The 19,225-nt window shown below is 32.5% G+C and overlaps 1 protein-coding gene across 3 annotated transcripts; it reads right to left on the bottom strand.

Moving 5' to 3' along the window:
* Window positions 1–1,445: 1,445 nt before the first annotated feature.
* On the bottom strand, window positions 1,446–17,939 carry LOC110114187 (protein DA1-related 2). Of its 3 annotated transcripts, XM_020846973.2 has the most exons (12): window positions 17,563–17,939; window positions 13,427–13,590; window positions 12,952–13,033; window positions 12,682–12,805; window positions 12,378–12,498; window positions 12,160–12,243; window positions 10,385–10,504; window positions 9,985–10,197; window positions 9,766–9,828; window positions 9,388–9,503; window positions 7,257–7,315; window positions 1,446–2,117 (listed from the first exon to the last, which is right to left on the bottom strand). In XM_020846973.2, exons 1-12 carry the CDS (start codon window positions 17,606–17,608, stop codon window positions 1,789–1,791), a joined length of 1,521 nt encoding a protein of 506 aa, XP_020702632.1. In that variant the 5' UTR covers window positions 17,609–17,939; the 3' UTR covers window positions 1,446–1,788. The 3 variants fall into 3 exon arrangements, with proteins under 3 accessions (XP_020702632.1, XP_028552035.1, XP_020702633.1); XM_028696202.1 differs by lacking the exon at window positions 17,563–17,939 and having other exon boundaries at window positions 12,682–12,842; window positions 12,952–13,043; window positions 13,427–13,568; XM_020846974.2 differs by lacking the exon at window positions 17,563–17,939 and having other exon boundaries at window positions 12,682–12,842; window positions 13,427–13,486.
* Window positions 17,940–19,225: the final 1,286 nt, after the last annotated feature.

Below are 19,225 nucleotides of genomic sequence, written 5' to 3'. Positions count from 1 at the left end.
CATTGTTATGCTAAATAAACCTTGGAGCCTACTGAGGAAATGTATTTGTAGGTTATTTTCGTGGTATTATGGAAGTTAAATGAAGTTGAGAAATTGAAAATTTTCTCCAAAGAAATTGAGAGTTGCAGCTGCAAAATTCGGGGGATGGCCTCGAGATTTTTGTTTATTGAAGGCTTTCATTTTGTAATTGCTCTGTGCTGGTTGTTTTTTATTTTTGTTGTGAGCATAGGCTGGTACTGGATTGGTTAAGTTTGTCTAATGTACCGTTCGGTGAAATATTTTATTCGAGATTAAGATTTTTTTTTTTTTTGTTGCTTTCTAAAATGATTTTTTAAACTAATTTTTTTTTTAATTAGAAAATTCTAAATAAAAAATAATTTTATAAAATAATTAAAAAATTGTATCAAATGAAGCCTAAGATTTTATTTTAGATAATTTTTTTTATTAATTTTAAAATAATTTTTTAATAAAATTATTTTAGAAAATAATAAGAAAGTTATCTCAAATAAAATTTAAAATCATTTGGTTGGCATCCTTGCATCACCATAAGCTCATTAAGTCTTTAAAAAAAAATTCAACCAAAAACCAAATTCGTTAAAGAATTGGATCTCATTGTAAACAAACTTTGTCATAAAGAATAAAAAAACTAATTGTTCAGCAAATTTCTACTTAAATAAAAACCCATTTGTCATAAATACTCTATATTTAGATATTTTTATTTGTTTGTATTTTTTATTTACATAATACTATAGAATATTTTCATTTATGAGGATTTCAAAATTCAATTAAGCCAAAAATCGAACCATATAAATCAAACTATATATAATTTGGGACGATCCAACCTATAATTTGGTTTGATTCAATTGGTTTAATAAATCCATCAACAAATTCGTCCAACCCAACTTAATAAACCCCTACAACAACATCAAGCCTTTATCCCACTACGTGGGGTCGGCTACATGAATCTTTTTTCTCCATTGTGTCCTATTAAAGATCAAATTCACGTTTAAATCTAATAAAGAAAGGTCATTCATAATATTTTCTAACCAAGTCTTTTTAGGTCTGTCTCTACCTTTCTTAACATAAGTCAAATATAATACATCTACTCTCCTAACCGGGTTCATTGGAAGGCCGCCGTTTTATATGACCAAACCATCTAAGACGACTCTCTCTAATCTTATCTTCTACTGGAGCTACTCCAACCTTTTCACGTATATGCTCATTTTGTATCCTATCTCTAAGGGTATATATTTCCAACTTAATAAACCCCTATTTGACATAAATTTCATTGTCAACAATTTACATCTAATTAAAATTTCCCTCTTTTATAAAGGCAATAAAGTTCACAATTTGTCTTCGATCACTATTATTTTTGTTTCATGTCCATTGAAACTTCATTAAAAATCCATCGAGTAATTCAAGTCATCTAAGGGAAAATAACCAAATAATAGAAAATATTAACTACAAAATAGGGCATTAGAAAATTACATTTCAGTCCATTTTAGCATTTTAGAAGCCATATACAACTTAAGCATGCTAAAAAACAGCCTATGGCATCTTTTAGTTTGATTAGTTTCCAGCAACATAAATATAAGAGGAATAATCACAACGATTGCATGAGGGTGGTAATCCAGAGACACTTCCTCTTAGAGGAACTTATTAATGCAACTAAAAACAGCTTAATTCATTTCAAGGCAGAATAAGAACTGTAGAAGACCCCAAGAAAAAATGAAGGGGTGGCAATTGAAGCTTTCATGACTATAATACCATGAAAGAGCTTGAATGGATTCAAATAGGAAATCTTCCTGTATGCCGAATATGATCCAATGTGCGACGAAGTCCGTACCTATTAACAGCCGCATGTGCCATTCTGAAGCCTTCCCCATATGCCGGCGAAATGTCGTGCGCAATTTGATGCATGAAGAACTCGCCGAGCTTTTTCTCAATTTCCGATTTTCCGCCTTTCTTATATGTTGCAGATGAACTTGATGATGAGGAAGCATAATTTGAAGAGGGTGGTGGAATACATGGCCCGGCCATTACCTCAGATTCAAGCCACATATGAGAAAGAACCTGGCAGATTCCTTCCTCCACCTCTGGACTTAAATTTCGATAGCCTGAGTGACCAAAAAGTGAGACTTTTGTCATACAACGAATTAAAATGCCCAATAACAATTTATGGCATGCAATATTCTCGTAAAGAAATGCATTATAAAGTAAAAATAGCAGAAAAAAAGGTAGAACTAAAGAAAGATCCATGCAGCTCGAACCTGGCGGGGGGCAAAGCTTTCTATGTGTGGAAAATTGTTTTATGCAACTAATTTAATTCCTGATTACCTTGCATACAATTGAAATATGAACTGGATGATTATTTAAAACCAGATTGTGTTGAAATCTTGCCAACCATATCTATTAATTTAAGGACAAGGAGTCCATAAGTAGATATTTTGAGACATGTAATATTTATCTTGGCTAGAATAAAACTTTCTTTTATCAATTTCAATATTTTGTTCGCAGGTTAAATATATGATTCCTTCAAATTTGGCACAAACACAACTATCAAACTTGGGAGAAGTCATCTATTTGTACTAGAGTGACACCTAATTATTTTGGTAACTTTTTCTTTAATTTATTATACATTGTTTGTTATTGGCTTGTTAGTATTTTTTATTTTGAATAATTTGACACAACTAAAAATATGATTGTGGTGATTAAATAACAATTGCTCATTGATATTAGAGTAAAAGTTCAAAATAGTCCCCCGACTATTAATAAATGTCCAATTTAGTTTCAGAGTTTTGCATTGCCTTATTTTAGTCCCTTGAATAATTAAAATTGAATCAATTTAGTCACAGAGCCTAAAATAAGAGTTAAAATTAGCTCTAAAATTAAATATGAAAAATATTTTAGGTATTACAAGTGAATATGATGTTACATTGCTTTATTTTATTATTTAATAAATTATAGTATATAGTTAATCGAATGTACATGATAATAAGAGTTTTTATGATTTGATTATTTTGTTATAGATGGTTAATTATAGGAATTAAAATTGTTAAGGTTTCAATCACTCTAATTTTTTAAAAATAGGAATTTAGATGGACTAAATCTACTGATCAATATTTCAGGAAGATAAAAAGACTTACAAATACAATCATGCTTAAGTTTTGATATTTTAATAAGATGTTTGGAATTTTTTGTGATTCATCTAGGATTGTGTTGCCTAAGAAAGGACATCCTATTGCATTTTTTAAATGAGAAATTGAATAAAGCTAAACAAAAATATTCAAATTATCATAGGAGTTCTACATTGTTCAGCAAACGCTTCAATGTTAGAGATATTATCCATTACCTAAAAGTTTGTAAAGAATTTCAATCATCAAACTTTAAAATATTTGAATTCCTAAGAGAAAGTTAGGAAATACACATGCTAAATAGATTGGATTTCCATAAGAATATTTTTTGTTCTCAATCATTATACAAGAATTGAGAAAAAGCCTGATGATGCCATAAGTAGAGTTTTAATTATTCTACATATTATGTAAATTAAGGTGATTGATTTGTATCATATAAAAGAAGAGCATGTCACTTATAAGGATTTTAGTGATATTTATCAAAACTTCGATAGAATTTATCTTTGTTTAACAAAAGTTACATGCTTAAAAATGATTATTAAGTTAAGGGTATTTGTATTTCCAATTTATCTATGAAAGGCTTTCAGATTTTACACTTATAGTTTAGTAGGGGTAAAAAGGTTGAATGACACTTTTTATTTCACACTACATAACTTGTCAATCTAATAAAAATTAGGAAACATAACACGGGGTTGATTACACCTTTATCAATTACAGAGTAACCATTGGAAAATGTTAACATGTGTTTTATGCTGGATTGACCAAGAATACTGAGAAAGTATGACTCTACTTCTATAGTGATAAATGGCTTTTCGACAGTGATTCATTAATCCCACTTCATAAAACCATTGATGCATCTTATAAAGGAAAATTGTATTTTAATGAACTAGTTAGATTGCATGGGTTACCTAAATAATTATTTATGTTTCTAATATATCATTGTTATTTATTGAAAACTCTTTGAAAGAAAATGGTAACGCAACTTAAAATTTTAATTGCGTACATCCACAAACTGATGGGCAAATTATAGTAAATAGCAGATTAGGAAATATGTTTCATTCTTTGATAAAAGACCATATAATTTGGTGTGATTTCATATCACATATGGCTGAGTTGCATAAAATTTACAAGTCAAAAGATCTATTGGCATAAGTATATTGGAGATTATCACATGATTTTAACCTATAAAGCCTATAAAGCTTGTCAAATTTTCTACTGAATTATGCCTAGTGCATTTGTAACATCATTCAAATAACATACACATGATTTGCACCAAAATATTCCCAGGAAATTGGCTTCTAACTATAGCCGTTATAAACTTTTTGTTGATGTGAATAAGAGTTATAAGAAACATAAACCTAGTGATAAAGTTATGATGTGCTTAAAGTAAGCAAGGCGCCATTTAAATTTTTTCAATGCATTGGAATAAATGCCAATAAATTAGAAAATTTTACAAATTTTGGTATTAATCCAACTTTTCAATATGTCTAATTTGACATTATTTTATGAGAATATTGTCTAATTTGACATTATAGTGGGATAAAGGTTTGATGTTGTTGTTGTTGTTTGATTTTTCCCTTTTTCGACCTCTGCATTGTAAATCCATATAAAATATTCCTTTGGATAATCCTACACAATTTTTTTAAGAGTTTATTATAGATGATGAGATCATTCTTGGATGATGAGATTATGCACAATGCTGATCGTGAACTCCAAAAACATCTACTTTATGGGAGGGCATAACTATTTGTGATAATCTATGAATGGCTTTCTAAGAAGCATAAAATATGTCCTTATTTGTTTGAAGAGTATTAAATGTTAAATTTATTGGGGCCAAATTTTTTTAAGTCGAACTCATTCAATTAGAGAGAGTTACCTTAGATGGTTTGGTCACATAAAACGTCAATCTTTTGATGACACAGTTAGGAGAGTAGATGTAAGATCTAGCCTATCTTAATAAAGATAGAGGTATGACTAAAAAGAATTGATTAGAAAGTATTAGAAATGACATTTTTTTAGATTTAAATGAGAATTTGACTCTTAATAGGACACAATGAAGAAAAATAATTCACGTTGCTGATCCCACGTAGTAAGATAAGGACTTGATGTTGTTATTATTGAGCATATTTGATGAAAATCTATGTATTTATTCTCGTCAAAATCATTGCATTAAGCAATAATCTGCCCAAGTTTATTTGATTTGATTTAGTTTGTTTATTCATTTTAAATTTTTATTTCTATAATTGGAACATGTCAACGATGATGATCTTGAGATAGGGATGTGCTTTCTATTTCCTAGAATTAGTTTGATTTATATGGTTTGATATCATATTTAAGTTAAGTGTTGCAGAGATGAGGATGCTCAGGTGGTTGAGTAGCTTTACTCTTAGAGACAGTATACGAAATGAGCATATTCGTGAAAAGGTTGGAGTAGCTCCAGTGGAAAATAAGATTAGAGAGAGTCGCCTTAGATGATTTGGTCACATAAAACGACGACCTCTCAACGACCCAGTTAGGAGAGTAGATGTACTAGATTTGACTTATGTTAAGAAAGGTACATATATGCCTAAAAGACTTGGTTAGAAAATATTAGAAACGACATTTATTTATTAGATTTAAATGAGTTTGATTTTTAATAGGACACAATGGAGAAAATTGATTCATGTACTCGATTCCATGTAGTGGAATAAAGGATTGATGTTGTTGTTGTATATGGTTTGATATCAGATCAGTTTGGCCTAGTTCAGTGACAATAGCTACTTCAAACCTGATATTTTGAAAGAGGCTTGTGCTAGAGATGTATGCAAAGAGTCAACTATGAGATCGAATTTAACCAGCTATCACGATGGATGTGCTTATTGTTATTGTGACAAGTAGTTCTTGTTCTTCCACTCGACTGCAATTCAAAAGGTTGCTATATCTTGCTGCTACTTGGATTACTGCTATTTAAGGTTTTTTTGTTATCGCTACTTGTAGTTTCTATTCCACAGGATTCATTGAAGTGTTTGTGTACAAGAAATTATTTTATGTGGCTAATTTAATTCTTGATTTCTATGAATTTTGATTAAAATTAAAATTTGAACTACAAAACTATTTAGACTAAAATAGGGTTGATCTTGTAACAATCATATCTACTCACTTAGGGCAAAGCATCAATAAATGGATTTTCTAATGCATATAATTTTTATCCTAAATTGATTTAAAATTTCTTCCAATCCTCTGTGTAACTTGAATGAGTGGTTTCTTTAAATGTATTATAAATGCGACTACCTGTTTCAAGAGAAAAAGCATCTCCTTGTGCGGTCTGAGGCTTGAATTTCTTCAATAATTTTTTTCTTAATTTCTTCTTCATAACTCGTAATTAGGTTGCTAGTATTCCTTATTTTGTTTAAATTTTACATAACTAAAAATCTAATTGTTATGATTTTGCATGGTTCAAATTTCTCATTAATTTCTTTGGATTTATTTAAGCATTAGCATTATCATTTAGGTTCAAATTCTCATATTTAATATCTCTAATTAAAGAAAGCAAGTTGTTGGTTTATTTTATGATTTGTGATCTGCAAATTCTAAGTACCTTATTTGATTTACATACATCTCTTCATTCTAGTTGCATTATAACATTCAACCCTAAACCATCCTGCATCAAGCCCATCCTTGCAATTGAGTTAATGATATATAGAAAGTTGATATTGAAGAAAAATGTCTATATTAAATTTGAGGTTAAGAGGAACATGTAACTGAGATAAGACTGTTGGAGGTTAACTTCTAAGGGAAAAAAGTTGGTGTTGACAGTGCAATCCTTGTTTATGAAGACAAGTTCTACCCATCCGAATAACCCCCTAATGAAGATCAATAGCTATCGCCAAGCCATATTGAAGCTCAAGAAATATACAAAACACATGTGATATCATTTCATAGCGGCTCACTAATTCTAACCAGAGATTATTGCAGCTTAATTATGTAACACTTCCAGGGGCCACTGGAAGTGAAATGAGAACTTATCTGTCCCACATCATAAGCACTGATGATAAAGAATGATCTATGAATGGGAAATAAATGTAGCTTTGTTTTAACAAGCTAATCAAATGCATGCACATTTAGCAACTGCAACAAACTTACCTTTGAGCCGTAGCCAACCATGCATCAACTCATGGGCAAGAATGGACCCTGTTAATAGCCTGCATTCATAAATATAAATATACTAGGTTTAACTTATCAAGTCTCAGACTTCGATGCATGTGAGAATATGCACCAAATGAAGAAAATGTGCAATCTACAGGCATTAAGAACATCAGTTGTTTAATATGTTCCAAAAAAGTCTTGTTTTCAAAGATCCACTATAAACGCATCATCATCATTAGCCAACCCAATATTTGGGGCAAGCTTTGCGAATTCTCATTTTCAATTAGTTTTTTTCGTATTGCCTGATGTTTTAAACATATTTTTCACAAATCCTTTTAGACTTCTATCCATTTTATCATAATTCTACCCCTCCAATTTCATAATTCCTTAACACTAATTTTATCTACTAGCTAGTTGTATTTTATCTCCTAGATAGTTTTTGTATTTTATTTTTATTATACATATCCAGTTGAAACACATCTAATATTATGTGCAACTGGTAAAGTCAAAGAATTCATCTCAACTTAATCAAAAAGTGAAGGTTCTGTGTAAATTGTAAACTTTTTTGGCCGTTTAGCAGGTAGGTTCAAATAAAATTTTCAAAAAATATGATGGTAGTAGGACGGGAAACATCTCTCCAACAGCAGTTGAAAACATAAAAGACTGCAACAAAACGTCCACTCCAGGCGCTAAATTTATACTCAAAATTTTGCTAGATGATTTTTTGACGTTTCAATCCCACAGTTAGATATCTAACTCAAATTTTGCATAGTTTGCTTTCTAACATTCTGCAATGACAACTAATGCAACCTAGGATCTTAAACCTTTTAGTAGAACACTAGGCTTGCAGTTAAGAACTTTCTTTCAATAAAACATAAGCAAACACCAACAAAAAGAAAATAGGAAACAAACGTGATAAAATGATTAGGAAATCTCATAAGAAAGAAAATATAAAAACATATAAAAATCCTCAGAACAACCACAACTTGTCACCTCACATGCAACTCACAAAAATAGGAAAATGTGCTCAAATGAAAGATCTAACCAATGATCCGCCACTGAAATTTTGATCTAACTTAAGCCTGCACTCCTCAGGCAAATACCGTCAGAATAAGGTAACAACACCATCTCACAACTCACAATGTTTAGAGAAGAAAAACATACGTGGAAGGAAAATCGAGGAGAGAAGAAGTAGAAAGAAAACTGAGAGGATGTCTTAGGGATTAGGGAGAAAACCAACTCACAACCTAAGAAGGAACCCTAAGGTTTTTTTTCCTCCAAAAAACTCCCTCCGATAGAGAATCAGTCAATATAGATAGGAGGAAAAAATAGCATTTATTTGCTCACATAAATGTGCTTTCAATACAGCCAATAAGAACCATCCAAATCAGCTCATTAAAGGAGAAGCCAAAGCATTCTGCACTGAAATCAGCAAGGGAAAACCGAACAGCCAGCAGGGAAACCAAACAGCCAGCAGAGAAACTGAATATAACGCAGAGGGAAGAATCCAAGCAGCCACCAACCTAAGCAGAGAAATGAGTCAAGCCCAATAAGAAAAAACAGCCCTTATTTAAATATCCAACCAGCCACCAAGGAGCAAGGAAGCAATATTAACACAAGTGGAAGGACAATGATGTGAACCATCTGAGAGAATCGAATCCAGCATGATCATGAGTTATTTTCATCATAGATAAAAAATAAAATACATAGCATTCAAAAAAGTAAAATTCATAAAATTTAAATTCTTGATTACATCAACAACTAGGTTTGATTTGTGTATTTTAAAGAAAAAGATCATTTTTTAGATTTAAAACTTCATCCCATCATCAAACTGAACAGGTTTCAAAGAGCTGAATGATGCACTAACGAACACAAAAGCTTATGTTAATAGAAACACCAATTACCAATATATAATACGACCACATCAAGGCTAATCAAACCTTGGTCCCCAGCCAAAAGGTTTAACAAGCTACAAAAGAATTCCAATGTAAAATCAATATTATAGTTTCATCTTATGTTGGAATGGATGTGAGCTTGCCTCTTACTACAAAGAGTTACAGTGCTTCCAAATGAAGCTTTCAAGTATTACATGAGACAAACTAACAAACAAATGTAGTATATGACTGACCTGGGAAGTCCATACAAAACAAGGATTGCAGTTACTTCACATCTACGGATCAACTTCTGAGGATACGTTCGCATGTCCAAAATTCTATTTTTCCCAATTCTTGGTTTCTTGAGTATCTACATAATAGAAATAGCAAAAGTTAAATTTCAAAAATACTTGACTTGGAAATATTAGAATGAATACAGCTAAGTGGTGTGAAAAGCAACTGATTTAGGGTTCGTTTGGGACGGCTTTCTTACTGCTTCTTAAAGCAACTTTCCAGTACAAAACGAAGCTAGAAAGCTGCTTTAAGAAGCAGTAAGAAAGCCGTCCCAAACGAGGCCTTAGTAGCAACCAAACGAGGCCTTAGTAGCAACCATGTGATGAGTGTGTACATACACTGCTAACAGTTTGCTCCTCCGACAGACATAATCCCCTGGTCTCAGGCATATGATGAGGTCCCTAACATAGGACTGGTATTAGAATGATAAAACTCCAAACAAAAACAATCGGCCACACACTTTCCATTGATTAAGGATTATTTATGCAATTCAAAAGCCAACCCGAAATAGTTGGTATAAGGATAATCATGAAGATGTCAAAGAAAGTAATTCTTACATCCTTTTCTCCTTCCATGGCATCATTAAGCGCTTGCCTTTCCACCAGCAGCATGGGGATCTGTTGATCAATTTTCATATACATACCTTCATAAAAATCTCGAATAGAATGATATAAAGGTTGGCATTCTCCAGTATCCATGACAGCAGAATCCAAGCATTCCAGGCAAAGGTTGCGTCCATCTCCCAAAGCAATGTATCTTGCACTTCTTGACTTAAATATGGAGCACATGAATATTTATTGCCAAGAATTTATTAAAAAAAAAGGAATTGCAGGAAATCTAGAAAATTGATAGATAAGTTACCACGGTTATTGGGAAAATAACAAAAGTCATGAGGAGGGTAACTCATTTAGCTACATAATAAGACAGTAATGTTGTCGTAAGAAAGAAGGTCCTCACCTCCATTCTCTCACAGCTACAGCAGCGTGGTGTGCTGTCATGTTCATGGGAAGGACAGTATTTTTGGCCCCAAAAAGGATGAGCTCTATACTCAATCAAGCCAGCCAAATTTGTTGGTATCTGCACAATTCGCCAATATGGATCATTAGTAATTCTTTCATGAACTTAGTATTCAATCATGCCTTGCAGGACTTTTTTTAAAATTATAAAGCTGCGCCTTAAGAACTTCTCATTAAAAATCATTTTGCTACATGCATTCTGTAATGTTCAATTCAACTGTTCTATTATAACCTTAATTGGCATCATCTTGCACAAAATAGCAAAAATAAATTATTGGGTAAACAGATTTATTATATTATATCCAAGTGTCATGTGTCCTTAATCAAGTTCTCCTCCAAAAGTTTATACCATCAACACTTGTTTATTAAAACAATGGAACATCAAATCTCTTGCCCATGGTGAAGTTTGAAAGATTGCCCTAAAAAGCCATGTCATAATCCAACTACAACAATAGGACTGTGCCTTATAAAATTAATGATCCAGAATAGCACCATGGGATTTGGATCCTCTACAGTTAGGGAGTAACCGTACTAATCCATCGTGAATGGCAAAGATTGAATGCTTGAAAATCAGTGTAAAAATCATGCACTGATTAACTGGGAAAAAGAGGAATATAGATCAGTACTTTTTTCCATTGCAGCTCCTTTGCTAGGACCTCTATTCTATGAATTGGAAAGTACCAATTCTAACAGAAAGTAGAAAAGTATCCCGAGAGGATGTATGTAATATATTAATACCTTGACCAAGTAGTTCAACTGCAGTTCCTCTCAAAAGAAAGATTAAGCAACAATGACAGAAAAACTACTTAACGATGGAGAGATGAATTATTAGAAGTTTAACACGGGTAATTGACTGGAAAACATGAAAATCACCCTTAAATTTTGATTAATTCCATAAAGAAGGGAAAACTGAAACCACAAATGGATGATTTCTATATTCTCTACATGGAGTAGAAAGGAAAAAACTCATTGATACTAAAACATGAATAGTTAAAAGTTAGGAGGTTGAGAATTGTAACAGATTACATTTTTACTTAATTGTCCTTTTAGTACAAGCATAAATGTGCATAAATATAATAAGCAAGAAAAGCAAACAACAAAAAATAAATAAATGAGAATATTCTCAATGATGAGGAAATACTACATCAATAACTAATGCAACATCCTACTATTAATGCTTAAGGCCATCTAATAATTTAGATATAATTATACTTCCTTACAAACTCAAGAACAATGGTAGATCATAAAGGTGTACAAATATGTGAGAAATAGAGAAGAAAGCCAAGTGCCCTAAGGTTCAATGATGGAAGTGATGCTCTCGTGAAGAGAGAGGCCAGTAGAAAGTCAACATGAGGTGAAAAAGTAGACCAATGGACATGGGAAGTTCTATGAGTGAAACATTAAGGAGAGAGAGCGTTTTAAAGAATAATTAAAGAAAATAGAATAAAGAAGAATATCTTTAATAATGAGAAAATATTGCAATGATAAACAGTGCGGATTCATACTATAAATAATTTAGTTCATATAGTAATTTAGAGATGAGAACAGAAAATAAATAGATTTTTTTATGTTGATTAACAATGTCTTTTAGTTCCAAAAAAATTCAGGCATATCTTAAACAGTAAAGCATACACGCCCATCATAAAAAAAGCAAGTATGAAACAAAAAAATAAAGCTGAGCCGCTTGAATAATCCAAAATAAGAAATTTTCCTTACGAATTGATTGCAGATATCACACTTGGGATGATGCAATTCCTTGTAGCATGTTTTGTGGTATGGGTAACTCCCTGACAGAGAAAACTGAAAATGATAGAATGCTTCAATTTCTTGCTTAGTATAGTCCTTTTTGTTAAAGATGGCTTATGAATAAGCATTATTCATCTTATTAAACACAAAGAAACAAAGAAAAAGACTGAACCACTCAAACCAGTGACCTCAGTTTCAGAGATTTGTTGACCACAAGAATAGCAGCGAAAACAGTGAGGATGCCAGAAGGTTCCCATGCAGCTTAAGTAATGGCCATATCCTATTTCATGCTTGCAGCCTCCACACAATCTGCAGGAAATAAGCATGTAAGTTTTTTAAATATACATTAGACACTAATCTTTCTTTCTGTCAGATCACACAAGAAAGAGTCTAAGGAGCTCAATATCTTTCCAAATGCTTTCAAAAAAAGACATAATAATTAGAGATAGAGAGTATATAGGTCCATACATACTGCAAAAAAAAAGGACTAACCTAAATCCTCTAGGTAAAAATTGTATGGGATTCGGATTATATGGGCAAAAGGAAGGCATGCCACCCAAGCTTTCATCAATTGCTCTGGAGAAATCTTCATCATCATTGCCCCGTCCTCTGTGACCTGAATGCAAACAACTTTTTTGACTCCATATTGAACTCTGAAACTCAATAAAAATGACTAAATGACTAATTGTTGAAAATCAAGCTAATTTAATGTCTTATTGCATATTAAGACATTGAATGAGTACTTTCATATTCTGAACCTACCATTTCGTTTCTTCGCACGCTCAGCAAGAGAAAGTGCTATTGCATGGTCTAGATCTTCATTTTCAGCTCTCGATCGGTCATCCTAACAATAGCTTAAGAAAAATTATTATGAAAAGTATAAAGAAAATGCAAATTAGATGAGCACATCATTGACGACCAAACTAGTAATTTATGTCGGTTCATTTATGTCAGTTAATGTTGCCGGACATGAAAGAAAATTCTTTCCTAAAAAGTTTTACCATATAAAGCATTTTGTGCATACCAGAATTTTGTTTTTAATTTCATGTATAAAAGAAATTTTATAAAACTAAAAAATAAAATGGTGCAAGGTCCTTTCTCCTTTTAAAATGCACACATTGCTTAATCTCTGGTTACAAAGTTACAAATTAAGTAGGGATATTATTAATCATCATTACTAAGGTACAAAAATCAAACATGGTCATCTTCCTACTACTAGAATGGGAGAGCAATCTACCAGGGGTCTACTTGGACCACGCCAAAACATGTTCTCTTCCCCAACAACCTCCGGACGCCTACCATATGTTGTTCCTCGGCTTGATCCTTTGAAGAGCTTGCTAAACCACTTCATAAAGCCAGATTTTCTCTGATTGTATGGTGATTCCATTTCTCCTGAATCTCCTGATGCATTATGAATGTCATTACAAAAAAGAAAAAAAAAAACACCTAACACACATTCTGAAGACAAGTGCATGTTAGGCCATGATTTTTTGCAAATTAGATGGATCAGCTGCAAATACTAGCAAAGATAGTTTTAAGGTTAACAGATACTAGCGGATGAAATATGAAATGAGAAATGTGCTACGTTATCCAATGAAGCAAACACTGATAATAATAAAATCAAAAGACAAAGCCAATAATATCCCGACAACTGACAAATCATTTGACATATCAAAAATGGTCAAATTATATAGAAATAAATAAATAAAAAGCATTATCCCTCTCTTTCTAGTTTTATAACTTACGTCAATAAGTGCATAACCACTTAGTGGATGGCATAATAGTACTGCCCTTTGATTTCAATAGGAGATGTTTTGATGCAGCACTAAGACAAAGGCCAAGGATAAGGTCATAACTAAGACATTGCACTAAGATTTGAGTCATTCATTAAGCACAACTCTCCATACAAGCTCATAAATGACCCATAATCTTACTAAAATCATTAAAGAATAATTAAGAAGCTTAATTTAAGATCTTTAGATGAATAGGTCGGCCAAACCAGTCAATGAAGTAAACTTTTTTATAAATTACTTGACTAGAGGGCTACTCTACTTGTCTAAATTAGCCAATCCGAATTTTAATATTTTTCATAGCTTTAAATTTTACTTTATTTCTCTTAAGATATTTGTATAAGTTAGCTAAACAGAGAGATAGGAGTAGTAAGGATTTAGTTCAAGTAAAGTGTATTAAAGATGAATATCAAAAAAGTACTTTTATTAGAAAAGGATATTCAACAAAGGTGGATGAGATATTTTGCTAAACTTTTTAATGAAGATTATGAGAATGAAATTGACTTTAGTGACCTTAGCACCCTAAATGAAAATAAAGATTTTTCTTTTTTTTTATCAGCATATGGTAAAACCAAGGTTAAGGAGGCTTTAAAGAAAATGAAGTGTAAAAAAGCTGTTGAACCTAATGATATTCCAATAGAGGTGTTGAAATGCTTAGGAGATAAAAGAATTTCTTGACTTACTAAACTTTTCAATATTATTTTGAAGAATAAAAAGATACTAGATGAGTGTAGAATGAGTGTTGATTTCTATTTTTAAGAATAAATGTGATGCACAAGATTGTGGACGAATTAAGTTTGTGTGTCATACTTTAAAACTATGAGAGAGAGAGTTATGGACCATAGGTTGCGGCGTGACACTAATGTTTCTCAAAATCAAATTGAATTCATGCCAGGTAGGTCTATTATGGAAGCTATATATTTATTGATAGGTTTGATGGAGAAGTATAGAGAGAATAAAGAGTATCTACATATGATTTTTATTGATTTAGAGAAAACATATGATAAAGTTCCAAGAGAAGTACTATGGAGAGTTCTACATAAGGGGTTAATAATTCTTATATTCAAGTCATTAAGGATATGTATGCAGAAGTTGTTATTTGGTTTCAAGCACAATGTGATTTGACCAAGTATTTTTATGTTTCAGTTGGATTACATCAATGATCAACCTTAAAGCCATATATTTTTGCTTTAGTCATGGATGATGTCATGGTCCATGCTTTTTGTTGTTGATAAGACTAGAGAGGGAGTTGAAGGTAAACTTGAATTATGAAGGTCAACCTTAGAGTCTAAAGGCTTTCATTTGGGTAGATTTAAAAATGAATATATAGAGTGTGATTTTAGTAATAATAGATATAGTGGGGAGATTGTGACTTTGGGCGATCAATTTATTAATAAGAGCACACGTTTTAGATATCTCGGGTCAATTGTTCAGAGTGATGAAATAGATGGGGATATTATTAGTAGAATTCAAGTTAGATGGTTAAAGAGGAGGAATGCATCGGGCTTGTTATGTGATAGAAAAGTCCCTCTCATACTTAAGAGAAATTAAGATGGTAGTGCGATATGCAATGCTTTATGGTGTAGAATGTTAGCCATTAAAAGATAAGCATAATATTAAGTTAAGTGTTGCAGAGATGAGGATGCTCAGGTGGATGAGTGGCTTTACTCTTAAAGGCAGGATACGAAATGAGCATATACGTGAAAAGGTTGGAGTAACTCCAATGGAAGATAAGATTAGAGAGAGTCGCCTTGGATGGTTTGTTCACATAAAACGGCAGTCTTCTAATGACTCGGTTAGGAAAGTAGATGTACTAGTTTTGACTTATATTAAGAAAGGTAAAGGTAGACCTAAAAAGACTTGGTTAGAAAATATTAGAAATGATATTTCTTTATTAGATTTAGATGATAATTTAACCCTTAACATGACAAAATGAAGAAAAAGGATTCACGTAGCCGACCCCACATAGTGCGATAAAGGCTTGTTGTTGTCTCTTATTTTTCTTTCTCATTGCATTAGGACAACTCATCAATCCATATAAAAATATTTTATTGGCTCCTAAAACTTTCAAAAGCTATATAGGCATGAAAAAGATTTATAAATAGAATTATGCTTTGTACTTTCGGCTTCATTGAATAAAATTTACTTTTTGCTTATGCAAATTTAGGGTAAAAAGATTTGATAGCTACTCTAATATCTAGTGAAGGTTGATGAGTGATCCCTTAGTGCTTTTGCAAGTACTTAATTATCATTTCTCACCTTCAATCCACTTTCCCAATAAAAGCCTTAATCCTAGCTTCCCTCAACCTTAAAACACATCCAAACTGTTCAAAACTCTCCCAAACATTCCCTCACATCCCTCATAATCTCACAAGTCCTCAACTCTCAAATAACCCTAAGATACCTCAGCTAAAAGCTCAATATATAAAGACAATTTTCAATTGCAATCAACTAGATTAAAAATATCACAATTCCTTATTCATTGATTCAAAATTCATAAATACACCAACATTAGCTCCCTAACATCTCAAACCTTCAATTTGGAGCTCCTAAACATTTTACTCGAATAAAAACTAGTCATTTAATAACCTAGAAGTTTTAGCACTAAATCCTTAATACACTTTTCACTAACACCCATACAATCCTTCCATCACCACCCTATGGGACGCCAATCAAATTTTTGTCTTCACTATAAATATTCCATAAACATGTGTCGTGTTTGGAGATTGATTCCAAGGTGCAGCATAAGAAATCTCTTCAATCTCCACATAAATAGAATAAAATCTTCAAATAAGGCTATATGAAAGAGAATGGACTGCTCCAGGTAGCTGTGACTTCGAAGTAAAAACATTTGAATGTATGTACTAATATTTGTGAGAGGTCTCACGTCCCTTAGAAGTTAGAAGTCATAAATAAACACCAAACATGAAAACCCTGGGGTATTCTAAAAGGGTTTGACTTTAATCCTCCATAAGGTTATGGTTCCTCAAGAGAGAACAAAATGAACAAACGATTTGACATCTAAAGTATTTTCCTTCTCAAATATGTATAAAATCACAGGCCTTGAATTACAATAACTAATAAAAAAGCATTCACTTCCTACCCCTTTTAGCATTATATGACAAAGCTAATATAAAGACACCGTTCTTAAATATTAAATTCCTCAGCAAAGCTTTAAAGGTATAGAAAGGCACAGTTCAAACTATGGTGCACCTAATTTAGTTTAAAATTATGTAATTCAATAACTTTTGAATTTGAGCTTTTATTCCAATCTTCAAAAAATAAAAGACATCAAAGCATTAATCTCATTTCAGCACTTCAATTTCTTTGATAAGCCTAAATTAAAATAAAAATAAAAAAACCAATACGTAAATTTCCGAAAACTTCTCCCTGTTTTTGTTAATCCGAACATAGCAAAGTCGGACGCCGCAGCACTAAGAATATGAAAAAACATTTTCGCAAGAAAATTTAAAAGAAATTGGTAATAACCAGAAGGGAAAACATATAGTAGTTCAAAATTGGAGAAACGTCGAGAAAAACTCTAACTCGGCTAAAACGAGCGGCAGAGGGATGGAGAAAGTACCGTAGATACAAGATTGGGAGAGATAACTGACATCGGAGGAAGCCATTTTCCCGAGGCGATGCTATCTCCAGTTGAAACAGAAAAAAAAAAAGGGAACTTTGATGGCCGGGAAAATTCGGGAAGCGGGGAAGTGAAAAGGGGGATAATAAAGGTGAGGTGTAGACGGAAAGGAAGGCATTAAAATGGGCAGATGAGCATCTGCCCACCTCCAAGGCATCCCAAAAGCCTAGAGAATATATCCGCCCGAGAGGAAGGAGGTAGAGGGCGGCGCAGCGAATAATCAGCAGAAAGTAAAGAGTGAGGGAGAAAGAAAGAAATTCTTGACGGGAAAGCAAGAGAGGTCCGCGTCACCGGAGGAAATTTGGGTTTGGGCCATGGTATCCTCAGCCAATTTCTTAGCTTGCATAAAAATTAGAAGAAAATGTGTGTAATGTTACTACTTGTATAAATTACTAAATTTACTATTAAATGGGAGTGTTGAGTCCGAGAATATTTCCCTATAAAATTTAACTTCTTAGCATTATACGAAGATTCAGCACACACATATATAAAAAGATGATATAATATTCATAAGAGACACCAAAATTTTTACGTGAAAAATCAAAATCATGAAAAGGAAAAAAAAAACACGGGGTCTGACCCAATTTGAATGAATACACTATTATTTGCAATTGATTACAAATGAGGTCCTTTCATGGGGGAAGGCATTGGCTTGATGTACATCATATGGAGTACATTACATGGTGGGAATACAAAGAATCACTGTTGACGTGTTCGTTTGGTCGGAAGGACCATAATTAGTGGGCGACGGAGATCGAAAAGATCGTTGTTTAGTGACGGAGGTAGGAAGAATCGTAGTCGATGGGCAACGAAGGTGGAAGGACCATTGTCTGGCAATTGTTTGACAATTAAGAAATTTCTATACTTTTTTAAAACATTATATTTTATCATTAAATATCTTATATATCATCTTTTTTGAATGACTGATATTTAAAGTGGATTTCAAGTAAATAAAATTTAGTATTAGAGATTTAAAAGGAATGATGAAATGTTTAAATATTAGTTATTCAAAGAAGTTAATGAATTTTATAATATGTTTGACGACCCCCCCCCCCCAAAAAAAAAAATTATATTTACATTTTTAGAGTTGTTTGGATACAAGTTTGAGCAGGATTTACAGGATTTGGACGAAGAAGCACATGAACAGAAGAAAATGTTTTTGAGTAAAGATCTTGTGAGGGCAATAATATGACCACTATCAATATTAATGTCATATGATTAGCATGCAGTAGTGTGTTGATTGAGTAAATATCCTGTCAGGGTGATGATGATGATTTAGAATTTAGCCCGCAGTTGCACATGACTGCTACCAAATGTACCTATGTTGCCTAATAATGTGACTTATTTGGATGGTTTGGAGCTTATCAGGAAGCTACGGCTGTAATTACCAAGGGGGGTTCATGTATAACTATTAATATAAAGTTTTTGCACTAGTCTTAATTTGTGACTTCCACTACCATATGAGTCATCTCCTCTTATTCTTGGCCCTTCTTCCATCTTTCCTTTTGGAATGCAGTTCTTTTGGATTTTGGGTGCTACACAATGTGCAATGTCGTATGCAAAGTTTCTTTGCCTGCCTTATTTCACGAATTCTACTAACATC

The sequence above is a fragment of the Dendrobium catenatum genome, unplaced genomic scaffold (genome assembly GCF_001605985.2).
Source record: "Dendrobium catenatum unplaced genomic scaffold, ASM160598v2 fragScaff_scaffold_716, whole genome shotgun sequence".
NCBI lineage: Eukaryota > Viridiplantae > Streptophyta > Magnoliopsida > Asparagales > Orchidaceae > Dendrobium > Dendrobium catenatum.
This window is presented reverse-complemented; position numbering and strand designations above follow the sequence as displayed.